The 27,941-nt window shown below is 37.4% G+C and overlaps 2 protein-coding genes across 5 annotated transcripts in view; both read left to right on the top strand.

The window, feature by feature from the left end:
* The window catches only part of LOC122400283 (serine/threonine-protein kinase 25-like), a 186,159-nt gene that overhangs the window by 134,131 nt on the left and 24,087 nt on the right, over positions 1-27,941 (top strand). For all 4 annotated transcript variants that reach the window (XM_043401659.1, XM_043401658.1, XM_043401660.1 and 1 more), the window contains one exon: positions 18,639-18,863. In XM_043401659.1, coding sequence (XP_043257594.1) covers positions 18,639-18,863 — 225 coding nt within the window. The remainder of the gene's footprint in view (positions 1-18,638; positions 18,864-27,941) is intronic.
* The window catches only part of LOC122400280, a 249,626-nt gene that overhangs the window by 94,688 nt on the left and 126,997 nt on the right, over positions 1-27,941 (top strand). The gene's annotated exons all lie outside the window — the stretch shown is intronic.

A 27,941-nucleotide genomic window follows, 5' to 3' on the forward strand; every position in this document is an offset into this window, starting at 1 on the left:
GTCCCCCGTTGGCCGTACGGTTCAGTTATCGAAACAGTCGAGAGAACGCGTCGACGAGGGAGAGATACAATTTCAATCTTCCGCGTGCGGTCGTTACTGCATTCTGCACGCGATTGTCCATATTGTATCGCCGCGTGTACGCTGGCATACATAAGTAAATAGCCACGGGTGTGTATCGTACGTAAGTTTCTTGCAAATGGTATCGTTCTAAGCTAACCGAGGCTCGTGCGCTGCATCGACAAACGCGACGAGCCTGTATTCCGTTAGATCGTAGTTTGTGTTTCAACGAACGGAACAAACCTTCTATTAGCGTTCTAACGTTGCGTCGACGTTTTCCCAGGCATTAACGTTTTTTTTTCTAAATAAGTGTTTTTATCGCGTCGGGTACTTCGGTCATTGCTGAAAGTGTATCGTCTCGATCGTCGATTGGGAAAATTAGGCGCGAGAAACCGGTGATCGCGCAGATTATTTCATTTAGGACACAATTTCGACGACCAGATACGTTTTATACCAAAAAAAAAAATAAATATCTATGTATATTTTATTTTCTAATAATTTCGTAAATTTCTCGTTTATTTTGTACGAATTCGGTATTTACTTTTATTTTCTATTTCTTGGACATCATATCATATTCTCTATATTTTTTTTTGTCCGAAATATTATTTCAATTTTTCTGACTTTAACCCTCAACTGAATTATTTTACTTAATGTTTTACTTAGTTGAAAATCAGCTTTTCTTTGAGGCATTTAAAAAATAATGAACTAATGGAGGATTACATCAATTTTCAAACAATTACGTTGGCATATATTAAACAATTGTTAGTTTCAACTTTGTGGAGAGTTCCAGTGGCTCCAATAATCCACTTAAAGGTTAAAGAGGTGTTACAGTATTAAAGATTTAAAATCAATTTTAATATTGTAGTGGCTATAAAGAAGCATCTAATTTGTCAAAGCGTTGGAAGCAAGGTTTAATGTTCGCCTGCTATCAGCGACTTAGTTATTTCTTTCAGAACGTTTTCTTCGTGATCTTGAATAATTCAACCACTTGAAATGGCAATTGCAATATTTACGTTTCAAAATATAGATTATCACAATTTGTTAAGATGCAACTTAAGTGCAGAAAGGTCTGAAAAATTCTCATGGTTTATGTTTCAAGTTTATTGCTCGTCCATACAGAGCTCCGACAATGGAACAGTTTATGTATTGTTTTAAAGGCTGGCTTCCAGGAATCTCGGAACAAGACTTCCTTAGCAGAAGGGAAACTTACGCTTTCCCTTAATACCGACACACACGCATCGTCTAAACCAGTATTTTCTGAAGTAGGAAGCGCGATCGCAAAGAAACGTGGACAACTTGAGGAACAATTTCTATTAATAAATTGTTTATCGAAGTTTAACCACTCTAGAAATATATTTCTCCTTCGACATTTTTACTTGGTCAGGGCTGAATTAATTTGTGGAAAGTAAATTAAAATTATAACTGATTAGAATTATAGAGATTATGTTCCAGTATTTTTAAAGAAATGTCTCAATTTTTAAACGTTCGTTCGAAGAAAATTGTATAAATACATTAACATACAGACAACGTATACATCTTGGTTTATAATAAGGTTTGCAACAAGAGAAACATTTCAAATTCTCCTTAAAAAAGATTATAAATTACTAAATTTCTAGTGTAACTATTTTTTTATACATACTATAATTGTAAAGATATACATTAATAGAGAGACAGCTATTAAAGTACAAGGAATATTTTCATCGTAAGAAAACGAATTGCGGTTGATAATAAAAATAGGGTGGAAAGGGGTTGCAACGTTTGTATGAGGAATATTTTATTTGTGGTCGAATTTACTTGAAACTTGGTCTCAATGCTCTTTGACATAATTAATCAAATACCTGTTTCGGCTTTTTAAAAAATTCAACCTCTGAAGGGGTGAAAAGGGGTTGCAACGTTTGTATGAGGAATACTTTATTTGTGGACGGATTTGCTTGAAACTTGGTCTGAATGCTCATCGATACACTTGTTTCGCATTAAAATTGCCTTATTTCCGTAAATGGATCTAGAAACTTCAAATTTAATATGTAAGTACGTAATTATTATCTTATCACTAAACACGCCTAAATACCGATATGGGTGTCGTTATGAAGGTTTTTTGGGGCGTTAATTACGAAAATGGTATCAATTTTGAAATGTAAGATGGCGACATGTCATAAAATTAAAACTCTGTAGAGGTGAATGGGGGCTTAAAAGGTTTTATGAAGCAAAAGCTAGTTTCTTATAAAACTCCCCTACATTCCTCGTCAGTTTTAACTTGTACACAATAATATTTTTAAAGTCCTGAAACACTTTCTCGTAAAATTTTTTATCAACGCGTGTAATCGAAAACTTTCTGCCAGGGATTGTAGCGGTTCCATGCTAGGCCGATAAAGTTGAAAACGAAATAACGAGCACGTTATGGAACCCCGAGGATAATTAAGAGGTAACACGATAATCGTCCAGGCGACATATTTAGGGGGTACGCGAAATCCGGGCCGCTTTATTAGAGGCGATGCATCATGGAACGCGCGACGAGTTCAGAGCAGCAGGGAAAAATGGTCGTTCGACCTCGTCGGAATGAATATTCACGCTCCCTTGCCGTGAATCTGTTGGCAACGGAGGGGAAATGGCGGCGACAGTGAAATTAAAACGCGAAAAATATATCTCCGCGTAGGCTTAATGGGTTTTCGAAATAGAAAAAACAGGTCGCCGCGACGGAACCGGCGTAAGTTATCACTCGAGTGTGCTCGTATCCCGTTTTCCGCGTTCCCGGAAATATTCAACGACCAGCATTGTCGACGAGGGTCGCAAAGTATTTGAAAGGAAAAAAATTTTTCACGTACGAGGTTTAATCCCACAATTAGCAAACGTCGCGTTCGTTCCGGTTCAGATTTTCAATTCACCGTGTACCGTTCTCTTTTCGAATAAAACAATTTGTTGATTGAAGTTTTAAAAATTGTTAATCAAGAACGACCAACTTTTTCCAGTGATCGTACGTTTTAAGAAACTACGAAAATCCGTCGATGCAAAGCAGCTATAGTCACCGTGACGCGTAAAATCATAGAGATGGATAGATAATGGCTCGTGTGTAACGGTGATATCATTTTATTTGTAGATTTTCTTTCAAAGTTTAGATTATCATTTTTGTTGATGTTCTTTTGTATTGTTCGTAAAGACAATCTGGTGTAACGAGCATTTACATATGGGGAACATGTACTTAAATGAAATTGCTATGGTAAATATTACAGTATTATTATGTTTAACTTAGCTTTTGTATGATTCTTGGACTGTGCAGTATGTTTTCTGTGTTATTAATATTCAGTAGTTTTGTTGCTGGAACTGATTACGACGGAGGAGGAAAAATTAAGGGAAAAGCAAAGATGTATTAATGATGTGACTTATTAAAATATACAGAGTGTTTAGCCACCTCTGGAAAAAATTTTAATGGGGGATTCTAGAGGCCAAAATACTACGAAAATCAAGAATACCAATTTGTGTTTCTTGAATAGAAAGACACAATTTTCATTTTAATTGTCAAGTAAACATTGAAAAAAATCGCCTCGTAAAATAGACCCACAGAATGGTAAACTTTGAACAGGAATGACGATCATTTTTTTTTTTAATCAATTTTAACTTAAATGAGTTTTGTCCAGCTATTTTGGCGATTTGCCGCGGTTTACGTCGTGGCGCTGGCGTTCGCGTTCCGCCATCGCGCTCGGTATCGGTTGGACGGGCCACGAAGTGCCGTTTAAACTTTAATTTCGGCTCGTTCTCTCGCGCGATGAATTACTCTCGCGGCAAACGAGGTCGAACGACACATGGCGATAACGCGCGCTCGTTGAACTACTTTCGAATTTCGAAGTTTTCGCCGCGCCGAGGCTACGTCCAGAATCTTTCTCGCGGCGGCGATGGCGACGATCACCGGCGCTCTTCACGCTCGTAAATTGGATTTTTATGGAAATGCCCCGGTGTAACGGCATGCCAGCGTCGAAGAATCCTCGACAATTACCTAACGGCCCCGTTAGAAAATCGCCTTGGTCCACTTTTGCAGCGACGTTTCCTGGAGTCGCCATCAATTTTTCTAATTATACATTCCGCGAGACAAGCGGCCACTTTGTTTGCTTTCAAAAAGCGTCTGAAAAATCTCTCGGAGCTCGCTGACTCGTACGACAGACCGAAGGGTTAATTAAGGGGGGGGAGGCTCGAATAAAATGGTAAAACGAGAAGTGATGTTTGAGAATTTTTTTTGCAGCATAAAACTTTTCACCACTTTTCACGTGTATTCGTTCACATTTCAAGATACAAATATTTGTTTTTTCGTTACGTTTTATCGTGTGAAAACTGCAGAATATTTGTTCTGACGTATCTTTTCATTCATTGTTTATTGGATGAAATTTTGTATTATACATTTATCAACTATAACATAATTATTGCAAACAATATACGACGTGCAATTATGTTTCATTTTTGAACTGTTTAAATGTAATTTCCCGTGCAGTATTTACTTTTATATATATATTTCTTATAAAATTCTTAGTTAAACAATATTATAACTCAGAAACGATCCTGAGTAAGTCCACGTAGATCCTTTGTCAAAGTCCTTGAGAACTTGTTCGATAGAAACTGCAACGACGATTTAAAAAATGGCTGCCACGTGGCGTGCATCCCCCTAGCAATCTCTGACCGTTGTTAACGCGTTTGTAGTCACGGGAAACGTAGATCCCGCCCGTAAACGCGATTATTTACGGAACTCGAAGAGATTTATCGCCGGTTTTACCGACACACTGACGAAAAATCGATCGTCGACGCTAGCAAGGACGCTATTAAAAATACCTCGTGCCCCGTGGCACGTTTTTTCCGTCTGACGATTGACGGTGCCGATCTCCTTCTGGTCGTCACTTTCTCCGGCTGAGTTAAAGGTCACTGGTCGTCTCCGTTTTCACCGGGCTGGACTTTATTGTTACGTCTTGTTTCACGGGTCGACGGTCGCTCGCAACGACACGTGAAAACGCTGCTGACACGTAATCGTCGCGCGGCGGAATGCAGTAATTCTTAAAATGATCCCACGGTTCGCGCATACGTGATTCGTAAGTTGAATATTTCGATTCTTTCAAACTGGAGGGATTGGAACCAGTAAAACGTAAAAGATAACGTTTAAAAAATAATACAGTGTGATGATTCTTAAAATGAACCTTAGACGTGATTCGTAAGTTGAACATTTCTATTCTTCCCAATTGGAGGGATCTTCCTTGGAGCCAATAAAACATGAAAGACAAGATTTAAAAAATAATACAGTGTGATGATTCTTAAAATGAACTCCAAACGTGATTCGTAAGTTGAACATTTCTATTTTTCCCAATTGGAGGGATCTCTCTTGGAACCAATAGAGCGTGAAAGACAAGATTTAAAAAATAATACAGTGTGATGATTCTTAAGATGAACCCCAGACGTGATTCGTAAGTTGAACATTTCTATTCTTCCCAATTGGAGGGATCTTCCTTGGAGCCAATAAAACATGAAAGACAAGATTTAAAAAATAATACAGTGTGATGATTCTTAAAATGAACTCCAGACGTGATTCGTAAGTAGAACAGTTCTATTCTTCCCAATTGGAGGGATCTTCCTTGGAGCCAATAAAACGTGAAAGACAACATTTAAAAAATAATATAGCGTGGTGATTCTTAAAATGAACTCCAGACGTGATTCGTAAGTTGAACATTTCTATTCTTCCCAACTGGAGGGATCTCTCTTGGAACCAATAGAGCGTTGAAAGACGACATTTAAAAAACAATACGAGCTGGGGTGCTGGGCGAAAATATATATGGTATTCCATTTAAAAAATGAAAGGTTACCTTAATCGTCGAATAATTTTTGAAAAAATTGCGATGTTAAGGTTCCTTTGAATCCTTAACACCCTTGAACACTGATTTGAATTATAGCGAGTCGTAACTTTGGAAAGTAGAAGCTTCAAGCTTTGAAATGATTTTTCTTTTTATCAATATCAGTTAAATTTTTAGAGAGATATAAATTGACCATATTTTAAAATAGTTTTGTCCAACTTTTCAGGTCAAATACTTCACTGTGCGTCGGCTATTTTCCATTAGTTTCTTCCGTTTCAACGGAATTGCAGCCGAAATTCAATTTCCGGTCAAAGTAACCACGTTCTTGATTAATAAAGGAATTCGAGACGATATGGAAACTGTGGATAGTATGGGCACTCTTGTTAAAATTTGAATAATACGATAAAACTGGTTTTTAAAATCTATTGGAGCTCGTAAACAGTTTTAAAAAGATGTCTACCCTTTCCCCTCTACAAAATATAATGGTTATTCGAGCCATGAAATAGAAAGATTTAGTATAAACTAATAAGTTATTGGAATGTCAAAAAATTGAAACATTGAAGTTCCCTTTTAAAAATATAGATATAAAACAGATTAGAAATAAGCTTTTCCATTGATGGCCATCCGATAATAACGAAACCTCCAAGGAGACGTTGTATCAAAAACAGTATGCTAATCACAACATCTACAATGCTAATCACTCGTTTCTTAGCTGTTATTTCGAATGTTTTATGTCGGGATATGTATAAAAAAAATGTCGTATTTCTGGTTTCAGTCATGGCTGTTAGGATTTCTGAAGTCTGAAATATCTCAACTTAATAATTTAAAAGCAACGTTTAAACTAATTATTTTTCATCATTTACAACATAATAGGTTAATAGTTTTCCATGGGAAATGACTAGTTACATGAAACAATTTATTTAAAAATGTAATAAAATTGTATAAGAATGCCAATTAATACAATTTTAGCAGCACTTTAAAACTAATTTATCTATTTTTTGTTTTATCTTTTGCATAAGAAAGAAAGTAGTATAAACCATTGGATTTTGAGAATTCTAAATTTGACTCGAATTGGTCGATGGAAACTCGAGATATGATAACAATTATTTGGAAAAATGCTTACAATCGCGTCAATTTAACAAATCCAGCAATATTGGTAGGAATATTTTCGAGTATTTTTTAGAAAATAAGATTTTAAACAATCGAGTTTTTTAAGGTTCCAGAGTATCCCCTTAAACACTGATTGTGGTATTGTATCTTCCAACTAGTTACAACCAGTCGATGCTTACGAGCACTCAACACAAGTAGAAATAACGAGCAATGGACAGACGCGTTAAAGAAGTTACACTCAATCGAGTGCATATACTCGATGAATTTTCAACGTCAGTTATCTCGAAAGCAAAGGCCTCCATGAAAAGACTTTATCTCATATTTTCGATTAATTTTCTCATGTAGAATGACCACATTGCCGCTTGTGATAACAGTTACCCGACATTCTCTATAAATAAAGACGTTTTATTTTCAAGAATAAAACTTAATCGCGCGCGTACAACCGCAAATTCCCTTATCGTTCGGTGACACAGAAAATGGTAACTAATTATCCCCCGCAAAGTTCGCGAAGCCGATTATTTAGCAAATAACGAAGAAAACAACACTTATTAGCCAACACAATAATTTAATAACAAGTTCAATTCGTACAAGTTCTTGAAAATCTGAATCTAATCCTTCGAATCTTGCATTCCGAGCTTGTCCCGTTCGATCGTTGTTTGAACACAAAAATTCAATTATAGGAGGTGTAAAAGTTGCAAATTCCTTAAATTTAAGTAAGTTCCAGTACTTAAACCCTCGTACTATTAACATTTGAAATTAACAAAGAACGCGTCCCAAGCTGTTCGACAGTAACAATGTTTACAAGTCCAAACGGTAACCGAGCTCGCCAAATTATTAGTTTTCCGCCATCTTGGTACGCAAGAAACGCACTCCAAGTCCGCAAAGTTCTCCCTGAAAGTTCCAGCAGAAGGTTGCTCACGTTTCTCCGTTAGTATCTGAGATCTGGTTACATATTCTAATCCCGTGGCGCCGGATTCTGTTTGCCCGTTCTATTATTGCCGGTGTTGACACTGCTGATTGACCCTAGAACACTCGCGCCGCGTCAGGCTCAAACACAAGGCGTTCGTTTCCTGCATTCGCTATCGTCCGCTCGACGCCTTAAACATTAATTCCGAGCAGACGCCACTGTTTAACCGTGCGAACTGTTACCGAAAATTGCGAGAAACTGGCACCCCCGGCGCTAATAAATAATTATCTCCGGGAGATAACGCGGCTAAAGGAACTGTTTTCGCCGTAAATAACAGCCAGGCCCTCCGGAGAGTTAAAATTGCGTGTCTGGGAAGTCGTCGTTCGGATTCTCGAATTAATTCCAGTTAAGGCTTTCCAGCCTTGAACCTTGTTTCAATTAACTTTACCGTCGTCTGTAAAACTCGTCGTGATATTCATATATACTCCGCGGAGCGGTTTGATGGCGGGGGTAACGCGACGGGAAGCAAAGTTCGACGTCGATTCGACCGCGTGCGAATACCTTGAAAGTTACGGTCCGACAGGGAACTGATGGGCTCCTCGTTGTTAAAATAGACCTGTTACGTCGCGAAAGTCTGAAACGGCGTAAGGAAGTTGGCACCGGGCGAAGCGTAGGATATATTCGCTTGTTTGGACACGTCTCGACGTTCAGACACTCTCGACGACGCGAAACCAGTCAGGATAGGACGTCGGTTTGTAATTAACACGCGCCAGCCGGGTGCCAAACTCGTCTCTTTGCTTAATAGACTTCCCCGTTGTGCTCCATCAGCGAACCGTCGAGCTCTGGTTTTGTATAAAAACACAGATTCAAAGTGGTTAAAATGTTTAATCAAAATTGTTGAAATATAAATTTAACCACTGATATTGTACGCCAAAGTGTGATACACGAAGATGTTAGGAATATTGTTATATAGCAACCGAGGGGTCGGTCGAGCGCTTGTGAGAACGCTCGCCCTCTGGCGGCGAGCATGGGAGGCGACGCCACGCAGTTAAAAGTCACTAATTTCCCCGCGAATCGGAAAGTTTCTTAAAAAGTTACTCGACGCTAAAGTTCGAGTGCACGAGAGTTGAATAAAATTACCATCGTCGTGGTTCGCTACGTCCAATTTTACCAAACGAGCGTGTTAATACGAAAGGACCTTAAATACCTCTCGAATAAACGACACACCCGTTGAAATTTATCGCCTCGTTATTTATGCTCGTCCGTGGCGAACGTCTGAATTCTTATTTCCGTGAAACCTGTCCGCCGCGAGCGAAAACGAACGTTCGCCGGCCGTTTTGTAGGTCACCGGTGACCGGTAGTGATTTCGTACAATGGGAGACCGAGCCGGATTAATTGCTCGACGGCGGTATCGCCGCTGTCAATTATATAACATCGAGCAACCATAACTGGGTCTCCGCGGCCATGCGGAGCGTAACACGCGCGCCTTTTAACGCGGGGCCGACGGATAATTCAGTTTTCGTGCGGGTAACTTGTCCATCAGCGTTCTGGTTACTCTCGCCGAGCGTAACAGAATCACCGACGAGTCAGAAGCACAACAGACCCTGTTCTGACTTCCCCGCTAATTGTCTGACTACGCACTGGTATAATTCACTGCTCTCGACGCGGTTCACAGCCGCGGAGACTTCTCTCAACTCGCGAGCAGCTGAACCAAATATAATATCCCTTTCGATTTTCGTGAAACACATAACACTGGATCACGACACTTTTCTTTCTTTATACATACTGTACTTAACCCTTTGACTGCTAAAGGCGTATATATACGCTTTCACAAGTCTATCAATATATACGAAAAGCGTAAATTTACGGCCTCTACATTTTTTTTACTGTAAAACATCTTTTACTGTTGTACCAATTGATTCGATATGGAATTGGATATTTTAATTTATTTGCATTTATTATTTTTTTAAACCGTAAGAATGGTCTCTTAAATCTCCGGGTACTTTTTTGGTCACCGGTAGCAGCGACAGGCATGTGTCGATCGCGCCATCTATGTTGATGGATTCTTCCTGGGACGCGCCGCAGTCAAAAGGTTAGCGCGTTGAGCGCGTTTTTTTTAGGTTTTTTGGGGGATTTTTTTGCGAATAAACTACAAGACCTTTCGCAGTCAAATTTACGAGGTTTATTTATACATATGTCAGTGATATATACAAATTTTTTAAGCGAGAAAAAGTTAAAATTGGTGGCACTGCATAGTCTCAAACATAGTCGCTTTTAAAAGAGGTCGTCTCACAGTGTCCATATTTAAAATAAAAAAAACATGAAAAATTCTTAATTAGTACGGGTTTGACTACAACAGGCACTAGAACAAAAGAAAAAAAATCAATAATTAAAAGAACTGGTAACAAAACATTTTCTATTCATTCTCGTAATTCTTCTACATTATTTAGCGACAATTTCTATATCTGAATAATGAACGGTCATCAATACTAAACAAAGACTGAAAATTTAAAAATCAATTTTTCGCGGAAAGGATTGATTTTTGGATCCATACATTAATTGGACACTTTTTACCCCTCTCACTGACCACTGTAAGTTCTTAAATTCTTGAAACGCTTGTGTTTAACACCCTGTAGTTGGTATCGAACAACGTAAGAGTCCCTTTTGATCGACTAATTGCAAGTAAATCCCCGACCGTCTGTTCAGCCTTTCATTACGGAAATATCAAACGACGCCATCTTGATGAAAATCGAGAAGAACCGGTGCACTCGAAGCTCACGGAGAACACACGCCGGTGCTTTTCAGCTTCCCTTGTCGGTACTTTAACCACCTACGTGTCGGCTCTCTGTGCCGCTGACACCCGCTAATTATAATTTGTCTCGTGAGTTTCATGCAATACGCTAGGCAAGCAGACGGGAAAAGGGGCTAAGATGCCAGCCTCTGCCTCCTCTCGACTCCATTCCAGCAACATCACACGACGAGCTCTTTCTTTTTCCCGCCTCCTACGCTTTGCTCGTTGCAAGCATAGGCAGTTTCCACCCGTCCTTCTCCATTATTCTACGATTCTACGGGTTTTTCATCCCGCCTCTCGACACCCGGAAACGCGAGTAGCGGCCGGAGCTCTAATCGCCGTAACGACAGTGGTTTACGCTTTGGGGGGAAAAAATAGGAGGAAATCGAGGCCATCCGAACCTCCCCCTTCGGAAACTTATTCATTCGTTTTCCTTTTTCTTGGTGCTAACCATCCGCGTCGTTTTTCCCCCTCTCGAGAAACTTCGTTTTTACTTCTTCCGTTTTCGGGGCAATTGATCCCATTGACGGCTGCTCCTTCGGCAACAAACACGATCGGGAAGTTAATCAGCGAGTCTGTTATGAGAAAACATTGTTCACGAGCTGTTAAACGAATTAGTTTCCTGGAAAGTTGTACGCAGATTGAATTATCTAATATGGTAACTGGGGGGGTGGAAAACAGTTATGGTATCTTGAAGCAGTTGTAAGAATCGAAATGTTTTATATGTAAATATTAACAGTTTTAAAAATTCAATAAAAAGTGTTTGATTCTTGGAGATTTTTACACCGTGTGCAAATATCGTACAATGTCCAAAAGTAGAAATTCAAGTATGAATAAATAACGTACGCGAAGACGTTAAGTTTTGGCGACGATTGCTGTTATCACAATACGGGTAAGGATCCTTCTGTAATAATACGTAGCTCGGTAAATCCTCGCTAATCCAGACACAGTTAATACGGATGCTACGCATCAGTCATGTCACACTGACGCATAGGATTTAGGAAGGCAGATGAATCACTGTCTGCACCACTGGAGATACAGACAGGTATGAAGCATACGTTGTCGCCAAAGTCTTGTTTGTTGTTCACTGTCGTTACTAAATCTCTTAACATATGTTATTTAAATAGCCATGTTACAGGTTTTCTAAATTTTATTTAATTTAAGATTCTCTTTTTCTTCGGGATGTTTAATCGAATGTATTATATTTTTGACCACTGTTCTTTGGTGTATAGTGCCAATATAAATCTCAGAATATACATAGAAGACAGCATAAATAATAATAGTTTATATATTCGACAGCTGGGGGATGGAGAGTCCTTTAAAATGAAACTTGTTTTAAGTCGATGGTGCAATTAGTTCCGGAGATATAAGGGTTCGAAGTTCGTTTACTTTTCATTATTGACGTCTGCGTTAGGTCATTGACCTCACGTGCTCAGTCACGATCTTCAATTAGAAAAATGATCCTCTCACATAAATTACGATATCTCCAAAACGAAAAGTCTGATCGACAAAAACCAAAAAACCATTTCAAAGAGGAAGCATTGCCGCTTCTAACAATGGCTGAATTATAGAGAAAACACTGGTAGTTTCGAAATTGTATGTCTGTAAAGTTTAACTATTTTTAATACGTGTTAGACTGTTGCAAGACGGATAGAATGATAGTGGAATTGTATAGCAAATTTTGTCTAGTCTTTTATAAAGAAAATACAAATCGTGGTAGGTTTAGTGTTAAACCTCTGATAAATCTATTTATCCACCATAAGTAGAGTAATTGTCCCAATAATTGTACGGTTAAGGAGAAATAAAATATTCTGTCAGAGATTAATGTAAATAATTATTTTTGAATGATTTACTTACATTTATGCAACATCTCGTTTTCAGATTTTATCGTTTGGAGTAAATAGTTCCAATATGGTTTCACACGGATACAATTATTATAATTACAACATACTAAGATGTGCTTATGGGTCGAAATAAAATTAAATAAAAAACTACATAATAATAATTCATTTTTTACACTTTAGCTTAACAAACAATTGAATTCAAAAAAATAACGTAAACAATCGCACCTCGACGAAAGAAATATTTCGAAACAGTTGTCACGTATGGAATTAATAATATTGTATCGTCTCATAAAAATTACAAATATTGCCAAATACATTTTGTTCTCTTAATATTAAAAAAGAACTGTACCAATTGTTAGTACCAGTACGATTCTATTAACAACCAATTAAGGCTTATGAAAATTTTCGAATCGATCGAAACGAAGATAAATAGCCTTCCGCCGTTTCATAATAGACAACTCGTCTAACGATATATGGTTTTAAATGGATTTCCGTAGAGTACAGTGCTCGTATATCCTGGAATTATAGGAATCCCGGAATAACACATCAAGTCGAGAGACATTTCAATTCTGTTGGTTGAAAGCGGCAGAATTCCGTCACTCGTGGAACGGGTAGGAAAAAATTCGTCGGTCCGAGAGATGAAAGCAGCGATAAACAGACGCACGTCAGCGCAATTTTTTCTCCTTTTATCATTTTAGAATCCTCTTGCCGATCTCGCGTTTGTCGCGCGCGGAAAGTCACGTGAGTAAAAGACTCGTATCAGAGAGCGGAACAGATTGCGGATAAAGAGGAACGAACGACAGAGAAAAAACCGCGCGACAGCCAAGCCAGCTCGACGAAATGCGGAAAATCTGCTTTGCAAATTTCCTCGTGCGCCCTGTGCCACTGTCGCCGGCGTTTCAAAGCGTCTCGACGCCTCGATGAATTTACGGAATATCGATTTTATCCCGAAACGCTTCTGGAATTCCCCGTTTCCATGCGACCGGTCATAACTTTCTTCCGACATCGCGACGCTCGTTGATTATTTTATCACCGAAGTGCGCGTCCGACCAGCGATCGTATCGCGAAAGATCGCGTCAATCGTCTTCTATCAAAGGCCACCCACGCCCCGGAATCATAATTTCAAGAGAAAATCGATTAAACAAATCTGACGTCTTGCCTCTCTCGCGCGGAGACGCGAACAGTATTTCAAGAAGCGAATTTATTGTCGGAAATGAAAAGATTATTACGCGGATATATAGCCAAGGACGAGGTATACGAGTAGACCTTACACCTTGTGAACTTTCGTGACCTCGTCTCGAGTCGATAAAAAAATTGACTGAATTATGCAGTGAGCGTAAAAAGTATTCGTACACTAGTTACGACTAAAATGCTGAACAATAATGTTTATTGAGCTATATTTTTTAAACGAACATGTTACATGTATTCTCCAAAGTCTGTAGAACATCAGCATCAAATAAATAAAAGGAATATTTATGTTGTTTATATGAATATCAAGAAAAATTAACAAAATGTAATAAGTGTTCGTACAGTAACTAATGACGACTAAAGTGCTGAATAATAATGTTTATTGAACAATATTTTTTAAACAAACATGTTACATGTATTCTCCAAAGTCTGTAGAACAATATCAAAAACAAAAAAAAATATTAATATTGTTTATATAAACGTAAAGAAAAATGAAGAAAATGGCAGAAATGAACACGGAATAAGTATTCGTACAGCTCTGTTGTCATTATCAAGTGTAAAAGTAATTTAAACATTCTTAATAAAAACAACAAATAATTGTAAAATTAATATTTATAATTAGTATTTCGTAGGGTTTCCCTCTGATTTTATTTTATGTTATGTTTACACAACAAAATTTGAATCAGGAAAACTTTGGAGAATACATGTAACGTGCTTATTGAGAAACTATCATTAACCAACCATTATTATTCAGCATTTCAGTAACAATTAATCACTGTATGAATACTTATTACACCCCCTGTGCGTCATTGAACAAGGTTCCTTTGAAAAAGTGTTCCACTGACTCGTTCATTCGCCAACAGAGGGATACACTCAACCTGTGTCTCTCTCACAAGTGCTCGATCGATCACCCATTCCTGTAACACATACAGACTCCTCGACTAGCCATACAGAACTTGTTAGGGCTGCCTTATTAATGGTCCCCTCTCCTTATACCATCTCGCTTATTTCATCCTACACCGACGATCCGTCACACTATGATTACGCAACGTAACTGCAAACAGACGGCCGCGTCGAACCTAATCAAGAGATGCGCGTAATCGATCGATACATCACGATTTACAACACTTTCGTCCGCTACCCGTTGTCGTGACGTCACGTGTCATCGTTTAGAAAGAAGCCAAGGAGAACTGCATTTCTGCCCGGGCATAACTGCATTTATTAGTACCCGAAGGACGCGCGATCGAAGAAAGTCCCCTGCGCGGATCGTCCGTGAATCTCAGGATCCTTTCGAGGATGACGCGTCGGTTCGATTTTACCCCGCGGCGAATTCGAATTTGTCTGGATAGGAATATTAACGCCCCACGGCGTGAAAGAAACGCGTAAATCGAAGGTCTGCGTCTTACGACGATGCAACGCGACGAATTCGTAATAAATTCCACTTCTTTCTCCACCCTCTCGATTTATAAATCCTTCGATCATCGAACGTCGTTTCGTCGACCTCGTTTCATGTAACTTTGAAGCTGTAGAATTATTGAAAACTATGTCTTCGCTTTGAATCCAAGTCTATTATACTTAATTACGTCCTTGCAATTTTTTGCATCCTCAGTTATCTCATGGTAACCTAAAAGAATACCAATTTGTTGATAGAGGCTTTAAAAGTTATTAACGTTCAAAGTTCCACCTCTCCTGAATTTTTTTCTCGAAAATGCGTAGAATTTCGAGGGTATGACTATTCACCAAAAATAATTGAAATTGAACCCTGCAATCGAAAATAATTTTTTTAGAACGATTTGAAATTTTTCAATTTTGTCAAAAAATTTCACACCTACTCGAATTTTTTTCTCAAAACTGAGTAGGATTTCGGGGGTATGACTATTCACCAAAAATAATTGCAATTGAACCCTGCAATCGAAAATAATTTTTTTAGAACGATTTGAAATTTTTCAATTTTGTCAAAAAATTTCACACCTACTCGAATTTTTTTCTCAAAACTGAGTAGGATTTCGGGGGTATGACTATTCACCAAAAATAATTGCAATTGAACCCTGCAATCGAAAATAATTTTTTTAGAACGATTTGAAATTTTTCAATTTTGTCAAAAAATTTCACACCTACTCGAATTTTTTTCTCGAAACTGAGTAGGATTTCGGGGGTATGTCTATTGAGCAAAAATGATTGTAATTGAACCCTGGAATTGAAAATAATTTTTTCAGAATGATTTGAAATTTTTTAATAACATTTTAACGAGGCCTCGGACAAGAAATTGATATTCTTGATTTTTGTCGTATTTTGGCCTCTAGAATCTTCAATTAAAATTTTTCCCAGGGATGGCCGGACACCCTGTATAAACAATTTATGTAAACTTGATTGTTCAAGCCACTATGGGATAGAAATATTGATAAATAAATTATATAAAAAAAACAACAAGTTATAGTATTTAAACGAACACGTAGAACATTATAAAAAGAAAAGATAAAATTTTCTAACTTTGGGCACTTGCATTATTTTCTACAAACACAACTGAACAAAAACATATCGACATTTTGAACGTTCGTCGTATGTATTTCCATTTGTAATAAATATATTTAATTATCAAATGCGGGAGATTGAAATGTGTTTTGTTCATAACGGAGAAACGCTGGCAAATTACGACAACAGCCATCAGGAATATCTGGTTTACTAAAAGCCTCGTCTCTACAGTCGTCGTGGGTCTTCGCGACGAAGTTTGCCAAAACCCGGAATACGGCGAGTCGTTACGAAATTTGGTAAAACTACCGCAATCGCGAACTCAGGCCTCCACAAAGTCCGTCGAAACTTTCACTGTTGCTGCGGTCTCTGCGAGATTTGCCAAAAAGCCGCGCGCCGTTGGAAAATTTCAACAAAATCCGCCATCCCCGTCGCGATAACTCCGACGATGGACCGACGTCCAGGCCAAAACGAATGGTTTTTGTTCTTAAATGTTGCCAGCTTGATTCAGAACCCTGGACTTGATGACAAAAAATATTACTCGTTACTTCGTGGAATTGGCTGGAGGGAACAAATTCGAGATCAGAATATTTCTTACAAAGAAATTTTATAAAATATATCTTTAAAATAATGCTATATAACTTAATGAGTTCAATGTCACGTTGAATGACGCTGTCAAAAGGATATTAAAATAGTAAACAAACTTTTGTTTATGTATTAAGATTTTTAGTTCTTATTTCAAAGTTAAAAGTGTATGAATATACTTGTATTAATTTCTATGTTTTTGGTAACATTTTTGTAGAAGATACATATACCTCAAATAGAGTTATAGAAACTCTTTGTTGAAATTATTCATTGTATATAAAAATTGAGGTTTATTGACATTATTAAATTTATGAAAATTATTAAATATTATTAAATATTTAGAATTAAGTTATTAATTGTTAGACCACCCTAGAAGCTTCGATCGTCTACGCTGTGTGTTTATTGAAAACGAGATAACAGTAAAAAACAATTACTTAAGACCGTATAAAAAATGTAAATGTATGACTAAAATATAGTTAAATAAACTACAAAAAAGAATCACAACGTTAGATGTAGCATTTGTTTTAAAAAAATTCATGGAAATTGCTAAATTGACAGTTTCGGGAGAAAACTAATATAAATGTATAAATTGAAATATGTTGTCATGGAAAGGAAAACAAACATATCTGATATATATTTATTATAGTTTTTCCCATAATTGCATTCGTTCTTAAATAAACGAGGTCGTCTCGGGTAGAAAAAGACCCAAGGATCGCCCGAGGGTTAAAAAATGAGTGCTGATGTTGCAAGATGGCGAGTTATAACGGTGTTACTATGAAGTGCGTAAGGATGGCGTCCCTAGGGGAGTTCTTCGTAGAGTCTACCGGGAAGGAAGACCCAACAATAAACTTCCTTATAGCCATTACACGTCAGAGACAAGTGGATCTCCCAAACCCGTTCTTTTACGACTCGGAATAGCGAAGAGAGGGCTAGTTATTTCGAGTTCAATGATCCCTCGATAGTCGTGCGTGATCTTTGGATCAAGGAGGTTATGGATTTCGTTCACTGATTCGCTTTGGAATGCATAAATATTATAAAATTATCCATTATTTCGCACGTTAAAATCGTTTCTGGCAAAGTTATTCTTAGGTCATTCAGTATTTCTGTTAAGTAGAGTTACGATGGTCTCTGTTGAAACAAAATAGACTTGATCAAGATCGATTCAGTAAATTTTTAGTAACCGTGGAACGATCAAATAGATAAACATAAATTCTAGAAATGCAATTTGGTGTAAGTAAGCTACACTAGCAAGGATAATATTATACAAGATCTTTAGGTCACCGATTTCGTTATCTTGTTTTAAAAAAATTGTATCATTATAGGTCAGATAGTGAATATTTTTCAAAATATTCGCAGAGAATATCAGAGAAATATTTTGTTAATTTACTGTTCATATTAATTATATTTGGTATGCAATAACTTATTGTAAATGTTGAATAATGCTAATTTTGAGGTATGGCATTCCTACATGGAAGTGTCTGGCTGACCACTGAATTTTATATCAATATACAAAATATACTAAAATTATTTGCAATAAGCTCTAATTAAAAAAAAACAAAATTAGAAAAATTGGAGATTCGTTGGATTTAACACTTGCTGAATGACTCATTGCCAATAATATTTTCAGATATTAATAAAACTTAAATCTCGAAGTACCTATAGTGGCACATTTCCATAAGTAATACGAGCGTCGAGACTAAGTCGAAATCGTCTAAAAATTGTATTATACAACTATAAAGTTACAAGTTTATTTATATAGACGTGTGTACATTGAAATGAACCGAAGAAACTTCATATAAAATAATAGTATGTTACGTAAAAACATTATCTTTAACTGTATTTAGAGGAAACGTTTGTTTTGGTTGCAGAAGGTGGACCCCGAGCTGATATTCACGAAACAAGAACGAATTGGTAGGGGTAGTTTCGGCGAGGTGTTCAAAGGCATCGACAATAGGACCCAGCAGGTTGTTGCCATCAAGATCATCGATCTCGAAGAGGCGGAGGATGAGATCGAAGATATACAGCAGGAAATCATGGTGCTGTCCCAGTGCGACAGCCCATACGTCACCAAGTATTATGGGTCCTATCTCAAGGTAAGACGTTCATTCTTGTTCAACGTGTTCGCCCGAAATCACCATAAATTCTACGTTCGCGTAAAGCTTATTCTTCTTCTTGAGGGTATTACGTCCCATAGACTAACGGGGTCATTAACAACAGATTTCTGCGCGTTGTTAATTATATTCTATCGAAGATGTTTATATCCTTCAGGCACTTGAAGCTGTTTTCTATTCCTTTTTGATCCGTTAGAGCTGCGTCACGTACTTATTTCTTGTTCGTTCAGTCTCACTGCACTCAGTGGACGACATTTCTGTGAGAACACCATAATTTTTAAGAAGAATTTAAATAATTTTGATGATATAATGAAAGGAATGATAGGAAATAATTAAGGTGTGATAGAAACTGGAAAAGTAGTGTGCATCTGGATAAAATACAAGTTTAATCTTAGATAAAATAGTTTATTTTTTTCGTAAACGAGATGTTACAGTTTGACACACAGAAATATGGCAAAATTTATATAAGAACACTATGATTTTGGATAAGAATTTAAATAATTTTGATGATGCAAATTAAGGTGTAATAGAAACTGGAAAAGTGATATATAGATCTGGAGAAAATAGTTTATTTTTTTCGTAAAGAAGATGTTAGATTTTTAAATTTGTCTCAGGGAATTGAATTGAAAAATTAGTAACTGGTACTACCGTCCTTGTTCCTAATTACATAAATTATTCTGTTTTTCATATTACCAATTAGTTTCTGTAATACTGTGTTTTGAATTTTATTTCATTCGTATCTTATTGATGTCTCCAACTTTTTAATGTTGTTAGATGACTATTAGGAGCTCGATACCGCAGTAGTTGCAATAAGAAGGTTATTCAGCTTTTTGTATCAGGTATTCTCGAGTGACTTTAGCATATCCTGTCCTTGGTCAAAAAGCTATAACTTTTTCTTTTCTATTAAAATTGTGTTGGAGGAGAGTTAACTGGTAAAAATCATTCACGAGGTCGTCCATTTTTGCTCTTTTGGTTGTCCATATATCGTACCATTGTTCTCGTACAATTTTCCCTGTGTGGTTTACGAGGCAAAGCTCGCGATCCAGAGAAATATCGGCAAGTGGTTGGGAACGCGTTACGATCGAACCGAGTACCCACAGATTGTGTACGCGGAACGCTTTGGGTAATCGTAGCCCGTCGTATGCGTGTTCGCGGGTAAATAAATCATCGTGGTTTGAATTGATGCGTGCCAGCGTGAAGTGCTGCACGCGGAATTGCAGATTGCAGCCGGCGTAAAAAAAAACCCACAGAGCCACGCCTTTCTGTCGCCGTTACGAATCGACGAGTTCCCACAATATTTTCAACGGTTTTACGCGAACGAGACCCGGTTCGGTCCATTATTAGGAACACTCCGCCAATACGCCCCCATCATTTTTCATACGCGAATAATAGGAAGGGCTTAACGGTCGGTTAACCGTCGCTTCCGGCTCGACAGTGTCGCGCAGACGCTTCCGCTTCCTGCGGTCGGTCGAGTGTGTGCTCGTTCGAAAGTATTTTAAAATAAAATCGCGCACGGTGACGGGGATTTTAATATTTCGGTGCAAAACTTTGCCCGTACGTTCAATTCGACCCCCCGTATTCTATTCCGGGGGCAAAAACGACTCGGTTCTGAATCGATTCTATGAAAAATTAATCCTTCCAAATCCATTCTCGCGTGTCAGACTCTGACACCGATCGGGCTTTTTAGTCGAGAATCAATCTTCGACTCGTCCGGTGGATTTTATTTCCTCTGAAGCTTCTTTGTTCGTCGGATATTTCTGAAGAACTCACGAAATATGAATTATTGGTGCCCTCTTTTTTTTTCAGTCTGCCAATTATAGAGAATTTCAATTTCAGTGTTTATTTTTAAAAACAGGAATTATTATTATTGTTGGACCATTTCCAAGATTTATTATTTTTAAAATCACTGTCTTGATTCACACGCGCCTTCGATCCAAACATGCAGAATGATTTTCATGCATTTTCTGAAACTTCTCACCAAAGATTACTCTGAATCCGACTGTTATTAATAAACTATAAATTTTTTTCATTTTACCAAGGAACAACTTGCGTTACACAAAATGTGTGTCGTGTCAGTTTGAATAAATACTATAAAGTCAGGCGTGCCATCGGTTTGCCGCGAAGCGTAGGAGATTCCAAGGGGGTCACGGAGGTCAGTTAACAAATGGCGAAAGAAAAAGTAACGACAGAGAATAATAGCGTGAAAGAAAAGTGAAGAAGTTCGTTGTAGGAATTTTAGATGAACGGTATCGGACGAAGTCGCGCCGGCGGAGAGGTTGTTGGATCGCGTTGCCTCGCGTTTGCATAGGCCTTTGTCCTCCGGAGGAACCTGGTGAACCATGACAAGTTGCGTTCTGCGGGATTCTCGACACGCTTTCGACGTTGGCCGGGACGAGACGCGTTTCAAGCCTGTTCGTTTTGTTGCATTGTTCAGCAGCCAGTGCTATTTGCGAGCTCATAAAGCGGTCAGATGCGTGCAAGTTCAGCGTGAAACCTCGGACTGTTTAGCACCATCCACCACGTGTGTGTGTCGTCGTTCGAAGGGATTAACCTTGGACAAATTAGGGGATGATAGGACTGGCTGTGTTTGGCAACAGGGAAATGTTAAATCGAAAATGTGCTGTTTCGTTTAAAATATTTTCAAAATAGTATTCACTGTTGTTCGTTAACCCCTTAACGCCCATATTTTTCGGGTTAACCAACAATGATCAGTTTTCTTTATTGGATTTGTTTCTAAAAATACGGTTTTTGTTAATTACAATGTTGTATCTAACGTATAATTTGAAGAAAAACAAATATTATCATCCCTTAAACCGTTGGATTAAACAAATATTGTTTTTCAAAGCAGTCAGAGTCGGGCATGAACGTTAAGGGGTTAATTCAATTCCAATCCTGTTGGACCACACACCAAGTATGACTATATATATTTAACAACTTAATAATGCAAGGAATTGCTAATTTATATACTATTTACAGACCATATGGATACTCAAATTTGTAATTACTGAAATTCTTTCAATGGGACCGATTCTGTATTATTATTTAGGGTTCAAATTATCATTCTTATGAAAAAGGGTTCAAACCTCGAGGTGACGTGAACCTTTCACTTTGAAATTAAGGGATTAATAGCAGGAATGGTTACTGTTTCAAAAAGACGATTTTTGAGTTAATTTTGTGGAAAAGATGTCTGGATTTAATTACACGATCAATCTGTTGAAAATTCACGTAAAATGTGAAATTATTGAGTTGGATCCCGTGTATCACTTTTTTCTATTTGAAGTGAAGGTTAATCGAAACGATTTTTCTTATAAATTACATTTTGAACTCTGTAAAAAATACTCTATCATCTTATTAGAGAATCATAGAAATACCACTTTTAATCGGAAAAGAAAATATCAATAATCTTTATACTTTCCACCATTCGAATCAGTAAAAATCCAACTAAAACTATGATGAAACATTTTCTTGTAGTTTTCAGTATTTGTTATTTATTATTTCCCCACTTCTGTTGCTTGTTAGAGTTTCATGAAATGGTATTGCAACTGACATTAGTAATTTTCGTTTCTTATGGGGCCATTCTACCTTTTAGGCACGAAAAATACATGTTTCTTTGTGATTTTTTTTTGCGGGCTATTAAAGAGTGATTAATTTCAAGTTTTGTAGATTCATTTATTACATATTTAGCTATATTTACGAATTTTTTCAACGCATAATATCTATTGATTACGCCGTTTTTGTTGATCAACAAACAACAATTTTTACGAACGGTGCTCGATGTGATATCTTGCGAAAAAGTTATCCGAAATCCAAAAACCAACGATATTCTTAATACAGATGAGTGTGGTTATAGCATGAACTAGGATCTTTTCAAAAAAAAAAACAAAAAATGGCAAAATCCAGCTATTTTACGAAAAATACTGAATATTTTCATATATTTGGTTGTTTTTTTGTTAATAAAAGAAAAAGTATTGCATATATCGCAATTATTCCAGTTCGTGCTATAGGGAGACCAGTCCTAAAGATACTGTATGAATTTCATGTTGATATCTCGAATAGTTTTTTTGTTACAACAGCTTTAAAGTTTCACGTTCAATTGTTCTACCTGCGCGCTATACATTTCAGCAGACTATAACTTCGTTAGTTTTTCAAATTTCAATTTAATATTTGGTAGATATATTTTCTAGACTATATACTAAAAGAAAATGCAAAAAAAATTCGATTTTTTAAATCCCACAAAGTAGAAAGGCCCCCTTAAAAGAATACGATTTGCACACTGTGCAAACGACGTTTGGTGGAGAATTAGCTACGCGAATAGCCGCCGTTTTAGGATTTCATTGTCGAGATTACGATTCGTTACCGCGACCGTATTCCGATCGAACCGCGGACAGCCGGATGGGTAACTAACGATCGCTAATGACCGTTTCGCGCGGTCATTAAGGAAAGATCTCGGCGGAGCTTAATATCAGGCGCCGCTTCATTTCATAGGTAATCATCTTAATTTTCCGCTTCCCGGGTCCAGAAACGAAGGGAGCACCGACGCTGCTCTCTAATCCGTTTCCCCGTTCCACGAGCCTCCCCATGAGGGAGAATCGCCGTGCTTGTTTCTACCCTTGTCTTGCAATTAACGCTGGCACCGTTCTCCCCCCCCTGATCGCGGACAACGACGATCGTTTCGCTTCTCCGTTACGCCGTGCATAATTTTTGGTTGCTATTTTAACAGAATTTGCAAACCACGGGGGTCCACGATCCGGACGTTTTTTATTTTTTAAATTAACACTGGGAACTACCAAAGCAGTCGAAATGTCCCATTAGTACTTTCTAATAAAACTTGTAAAACATTTATTCGACTGAATCTTTCAGAATTTAAAATGAAATGAAACAAACACTTATTTCCATTGCATTGTATATTTTACAAATAAATTCTAGCGTTAAACGTTTAGAATTTATCGGTATGGAAACTAGAAACTTGTACATGTACGTATAATTTTAATTCGAATGCAAAATAAAAATAAAACGAGATATATAGTGATGTACAAAGACGTAACCGAATAGGGCACTTACTCCACCTAGCTACTTTAAATTCAGTTTTCTTTGAGAATAAATGACTCAAAGAAGAAGAATTAGAATATTGTGTCGATTATTATATGCATAATTTTACTTTAAGTAACATTTTCTTCGGTATTTGAATACAAAATAAGAATAAAACAGTGATAGTAGAAGAACGTAGCCAAAAGGGGCACCATTTGCCCTCAGCCTAGCTATTTTAAATTCAGTTTTCTTTGAGAATAAATGACTCAAAGAAACAGAATTATATTATAGTATATTATATTCAAAAATAAGTAATTAATAATTACTGACTACACTATTGGTGATGTATGCAACCTTCTGGCTTAAAAAAAAAATGAACATTACTTCGAGGAGTCTTTTTGGATGATAAATATGAATGTCAACTAGATCACGGTCGCGATGACATTGAAAAGAAAGAGTACCTCGTTGAAAGAAAAAGACTTCAAAGTTGTATTACTATTGAGGTTACGCAAGACGAAACAAAGATGTGAAAGGAAGAGCCCCTTGAACTCTTGCAGTTTATTCAAAAGTATAATCTCGGAGACTCGGTACGAAATATTGTAATATTACCGCGAATTTTTTCTCACAATTGCTGGCTGCGAAACAAATTTTTCTACGCTGAAAACTGCTAAAGAATTACCCAAGATAAGTGCTTTACAGTCGAGACAGCTTGTTACACTGTCTATAGAGTAACAATTGACGAACGAAATAGACTTCAAGTGTGCTTCAGTTTTAATCACCGATGGCTCCTTTCTGGTCGATAGAAATCACGTATGCTCATTTATCTTGGAACGATCGACGTTCGCGGATTGATACGATGCTACTTCTTGGCGATCGTTCAACGCGGCTAATTTTAGACTATTCGTCTCTTTTTGTTTCAATTGGATTGCCTCGGGGGAAAAAGATCGGTTTCAGTCCCTCGAAATTGGAGAATTTAATGGAGTAGAATCCATCAATCTGAAATAGTCGGTTGAAGAACTCATCAGGGAAACGAAAGATAGGGGTTGAAATTTTTATCCAGCGATTCGATCGATCGACACGGAGCTTCGAGACTGAAAGCATTGCAGGATATTGTTCGTGGGCTGTGGAATTTCACGCGTGGACTGTCACACTCTAACTATATCGAAGAGCTGGGAAAAGTACCCCTAGATGGAACTCGGGTTTTTCAGGATTTTTTAGAAAGCTTACTTGGCCTATTGATCAGGATTTTTACTATCAATGACCACCATTACATTCATCCAAGTATTTTAATTTAATTTTGCAAAACGAGGTACTTTGTATCAACCTGCCCCATAGCTGGTAAGTCACTATCACTTTAATTATTAAAACAAATATTCAGTAATTGCTACAAGACACACATAAATCAAAAAAATATGACAATATTAACAAATTCATTAAAAACACTTTCAATTAGAATGAATCATTAATGAGTTGTATAATTATGTAAAATGGGAAGACAAGTATTTGATCGATTGGTTTTTTCGCTTTTGTAATAAGAGGAGATGTGGTCGATTGCAAAATGGCGATTTACCTGTGACACTTTTACAATTATACTAATTATAAAAGAATTATGGTGATGTGGTGATAAAAGAAATATTGATTGTGTCACACTTTTTTGAGATTTTTCCTTCAAAGTTCCACCATTTTATAATACATAATTATTTAGCTACTGTCTTGTAGTTTGAGAAAATTGCATGATTTCTTGTTTCACAACTTGCAGTGACTCTCATGCTGATTCCTATCATAGCTATAATAATTAATATTTTTATACGAAATTTTTCCAAAAAGTAGTTCAAGAAATGTACTTTCGGACATGTTAAACATTCAACAGAAAAAGTTTCATACTTACGCGCAACAAATTCTTGAAAATTGCCTTTATTTTCAGCCGTCATAGTTGTTTCCCCCCTTAAGGGGGTTTTCTAGTGTTAAGTCCATTTTTTTAGGCTCTCTTGTGGAATTTTTTGCCAATAAACTGTAAGACCTTTTGCAGTCAAATTTACAAGGTTTATTTACACATATTTCAGTGACGTGTACAAATTTTATAGGCGAGAAAAAGTTAAAATTGGTGGCATTGCATTGTCTCAAACATAGTCGCTCTTAACACTTTACCGACCGGTACCGATTGACCCTAGATTACTACTTTTTCTTGTACTTATAAGAATGTTAAATGAAACTTTGCGACAGTGGTTACTATATTGTTCTCTTTCTGTAATTACAGGGTAATTAAATCCAGTGATATTTTTTATTTTTATGACAACCGATTAATAAGCTACCCGGTCGGTAAAGTGTTGAGCAGTAAAAAACTAATTTATCGGCTATCGGTCGGTAAAACAGTCGATTAATAGGCTACCGGTCGGTAAAGTGTTAAAAAAAAGATCGTCTCACGGTGTTCATGATTCGCGATCATTCTGTTTGAAATAAAAAGAACGTGAAAGATTCTTAATTGGTATGAGTTCGAGCAGATACTGGAACAAAAGAAAAAAGGCATTACGAGCAACAAATTTTTGAAAATTGCCTTTATTTTCAACCGTCAGGGTGGTTTCCTCCCTCGATCCCTTGGATCGATTTGTTCAGCGTGGTATCCGTAGAAGATGTCTTCGATATTGATTTTTCTGGGATCGTAGCGTGCCGCGGCAATAACGGCATTATAAACCGATCCGTTCGTGTGCGTTGCGTACGATTATATCCCACGGCACGCGGCCATTGTGCCGCCATTAATCACAGCCGCGCGCACAAAAGGATCTTCCATCCTCCGCAATTCCATTCTCGATACCTATTCTCCGTCGATGCCGCGGAAAAAGCTGCGAGAGGGCGAAGAAAAAGCATCTGGGGGGGCCTCTTCCGGAGATTTCCTCACGCTCGCCCACGGAGATCTCATTTTCTATCGTCTTTTTTTTACCTCCCAGCCACCTAAGAATCCCTCCTTTGCTGCGTCTCCGCGCTAACAATGCAGCATTCCAACAACGCATCCGCGTTAATCGTTGGCCCACGGGAGAATATCAACCGAAGGTGGGCGAAGTTGATTTCGAATCAAAAAAGTTTCCGTTTCTCGCGGTGATCTTTTAACACGATTTTCCATTCAAACGTTTTCTCTTTGAACAGCACATACGTAACTACGGAACTCTTCGATCAATGATAAACAAAACGCATACGCGGTAACCTTTAGTTGATGTTACATTAATCATTTTTACTTCGATACATGAAATAGAAGAATTTTAAAATGCTTTGTAGGAACTTGCACCTGTAACAACTCACCCTACTCTCCCCTATAGAGAACGTACCGCTGTGTTTAGTCAAGTGTTGCGGAAGTTTATCGGAGGATTACCAGAGGATGTGTCTAACCGTCTTTTTCGCGAGGATAGTCGACGAACCAAACTTTCAGCAGACCTCGTGCACGCGCCATTTTAACACTAAGCCTGCGACGATCAATCAAATGACCGTGTTTAAAATTTCCTCGTCATCTCATATAATCGACAGGAATTGCTGAAACTTCTTTGGGTGCATAGTGTCAAAATAAATATGAAAACAGACATAGAAGACAGCATAAATTAAAATAGTTATTAGGTTTACAGGATAGAGGATGAAAAGCCCTTTAAAATGAGCTCGATAGCATAATTAGTTCCGGAGATATAACGATTTTTGTTTCAAGTCAATCACATGGTTAGATCTTTACAAAAATATTCAATAATTTTACTCTAAATGTGCATATTTAATACATCAATTTCATACAGAAAATTTATGAAACGCCTTTGAAAACGAATTTTGTCGATACGGTAATTAATTCCGGAAAAAAATGCTGACTAGTAATTATGCAAATATTCTACATACAAATTCAAATTAATTTTCGATCAAATAAACAATTTATGATCCAGTTTTATCGCACACCAGATGACCAACAGGAAGTGCTGAAACTACTTTGGATATGCACCGTCAAAGTAAATGTGAAACTAAACATAGAAGACAGTAAAAATTATAGTAGCTGGTATAGTCATT

This window comes from Colletes gigas, unplaced genomic scaffold (genome assembly GCF_013123115.1).
Source record: "Colletes gigas isolate AHSC1104 unplaced genomic scaffold, ASM1312311v1 Colletes_gigas_Sc00016, whole genome shotgun sequence".
Classification (NCBI taxonomy): Eukaryota; Metazoa; Arthropoda; class Insecta; order Hymenoptera; family Colletidae; genus Colletes; species Colletes gigas.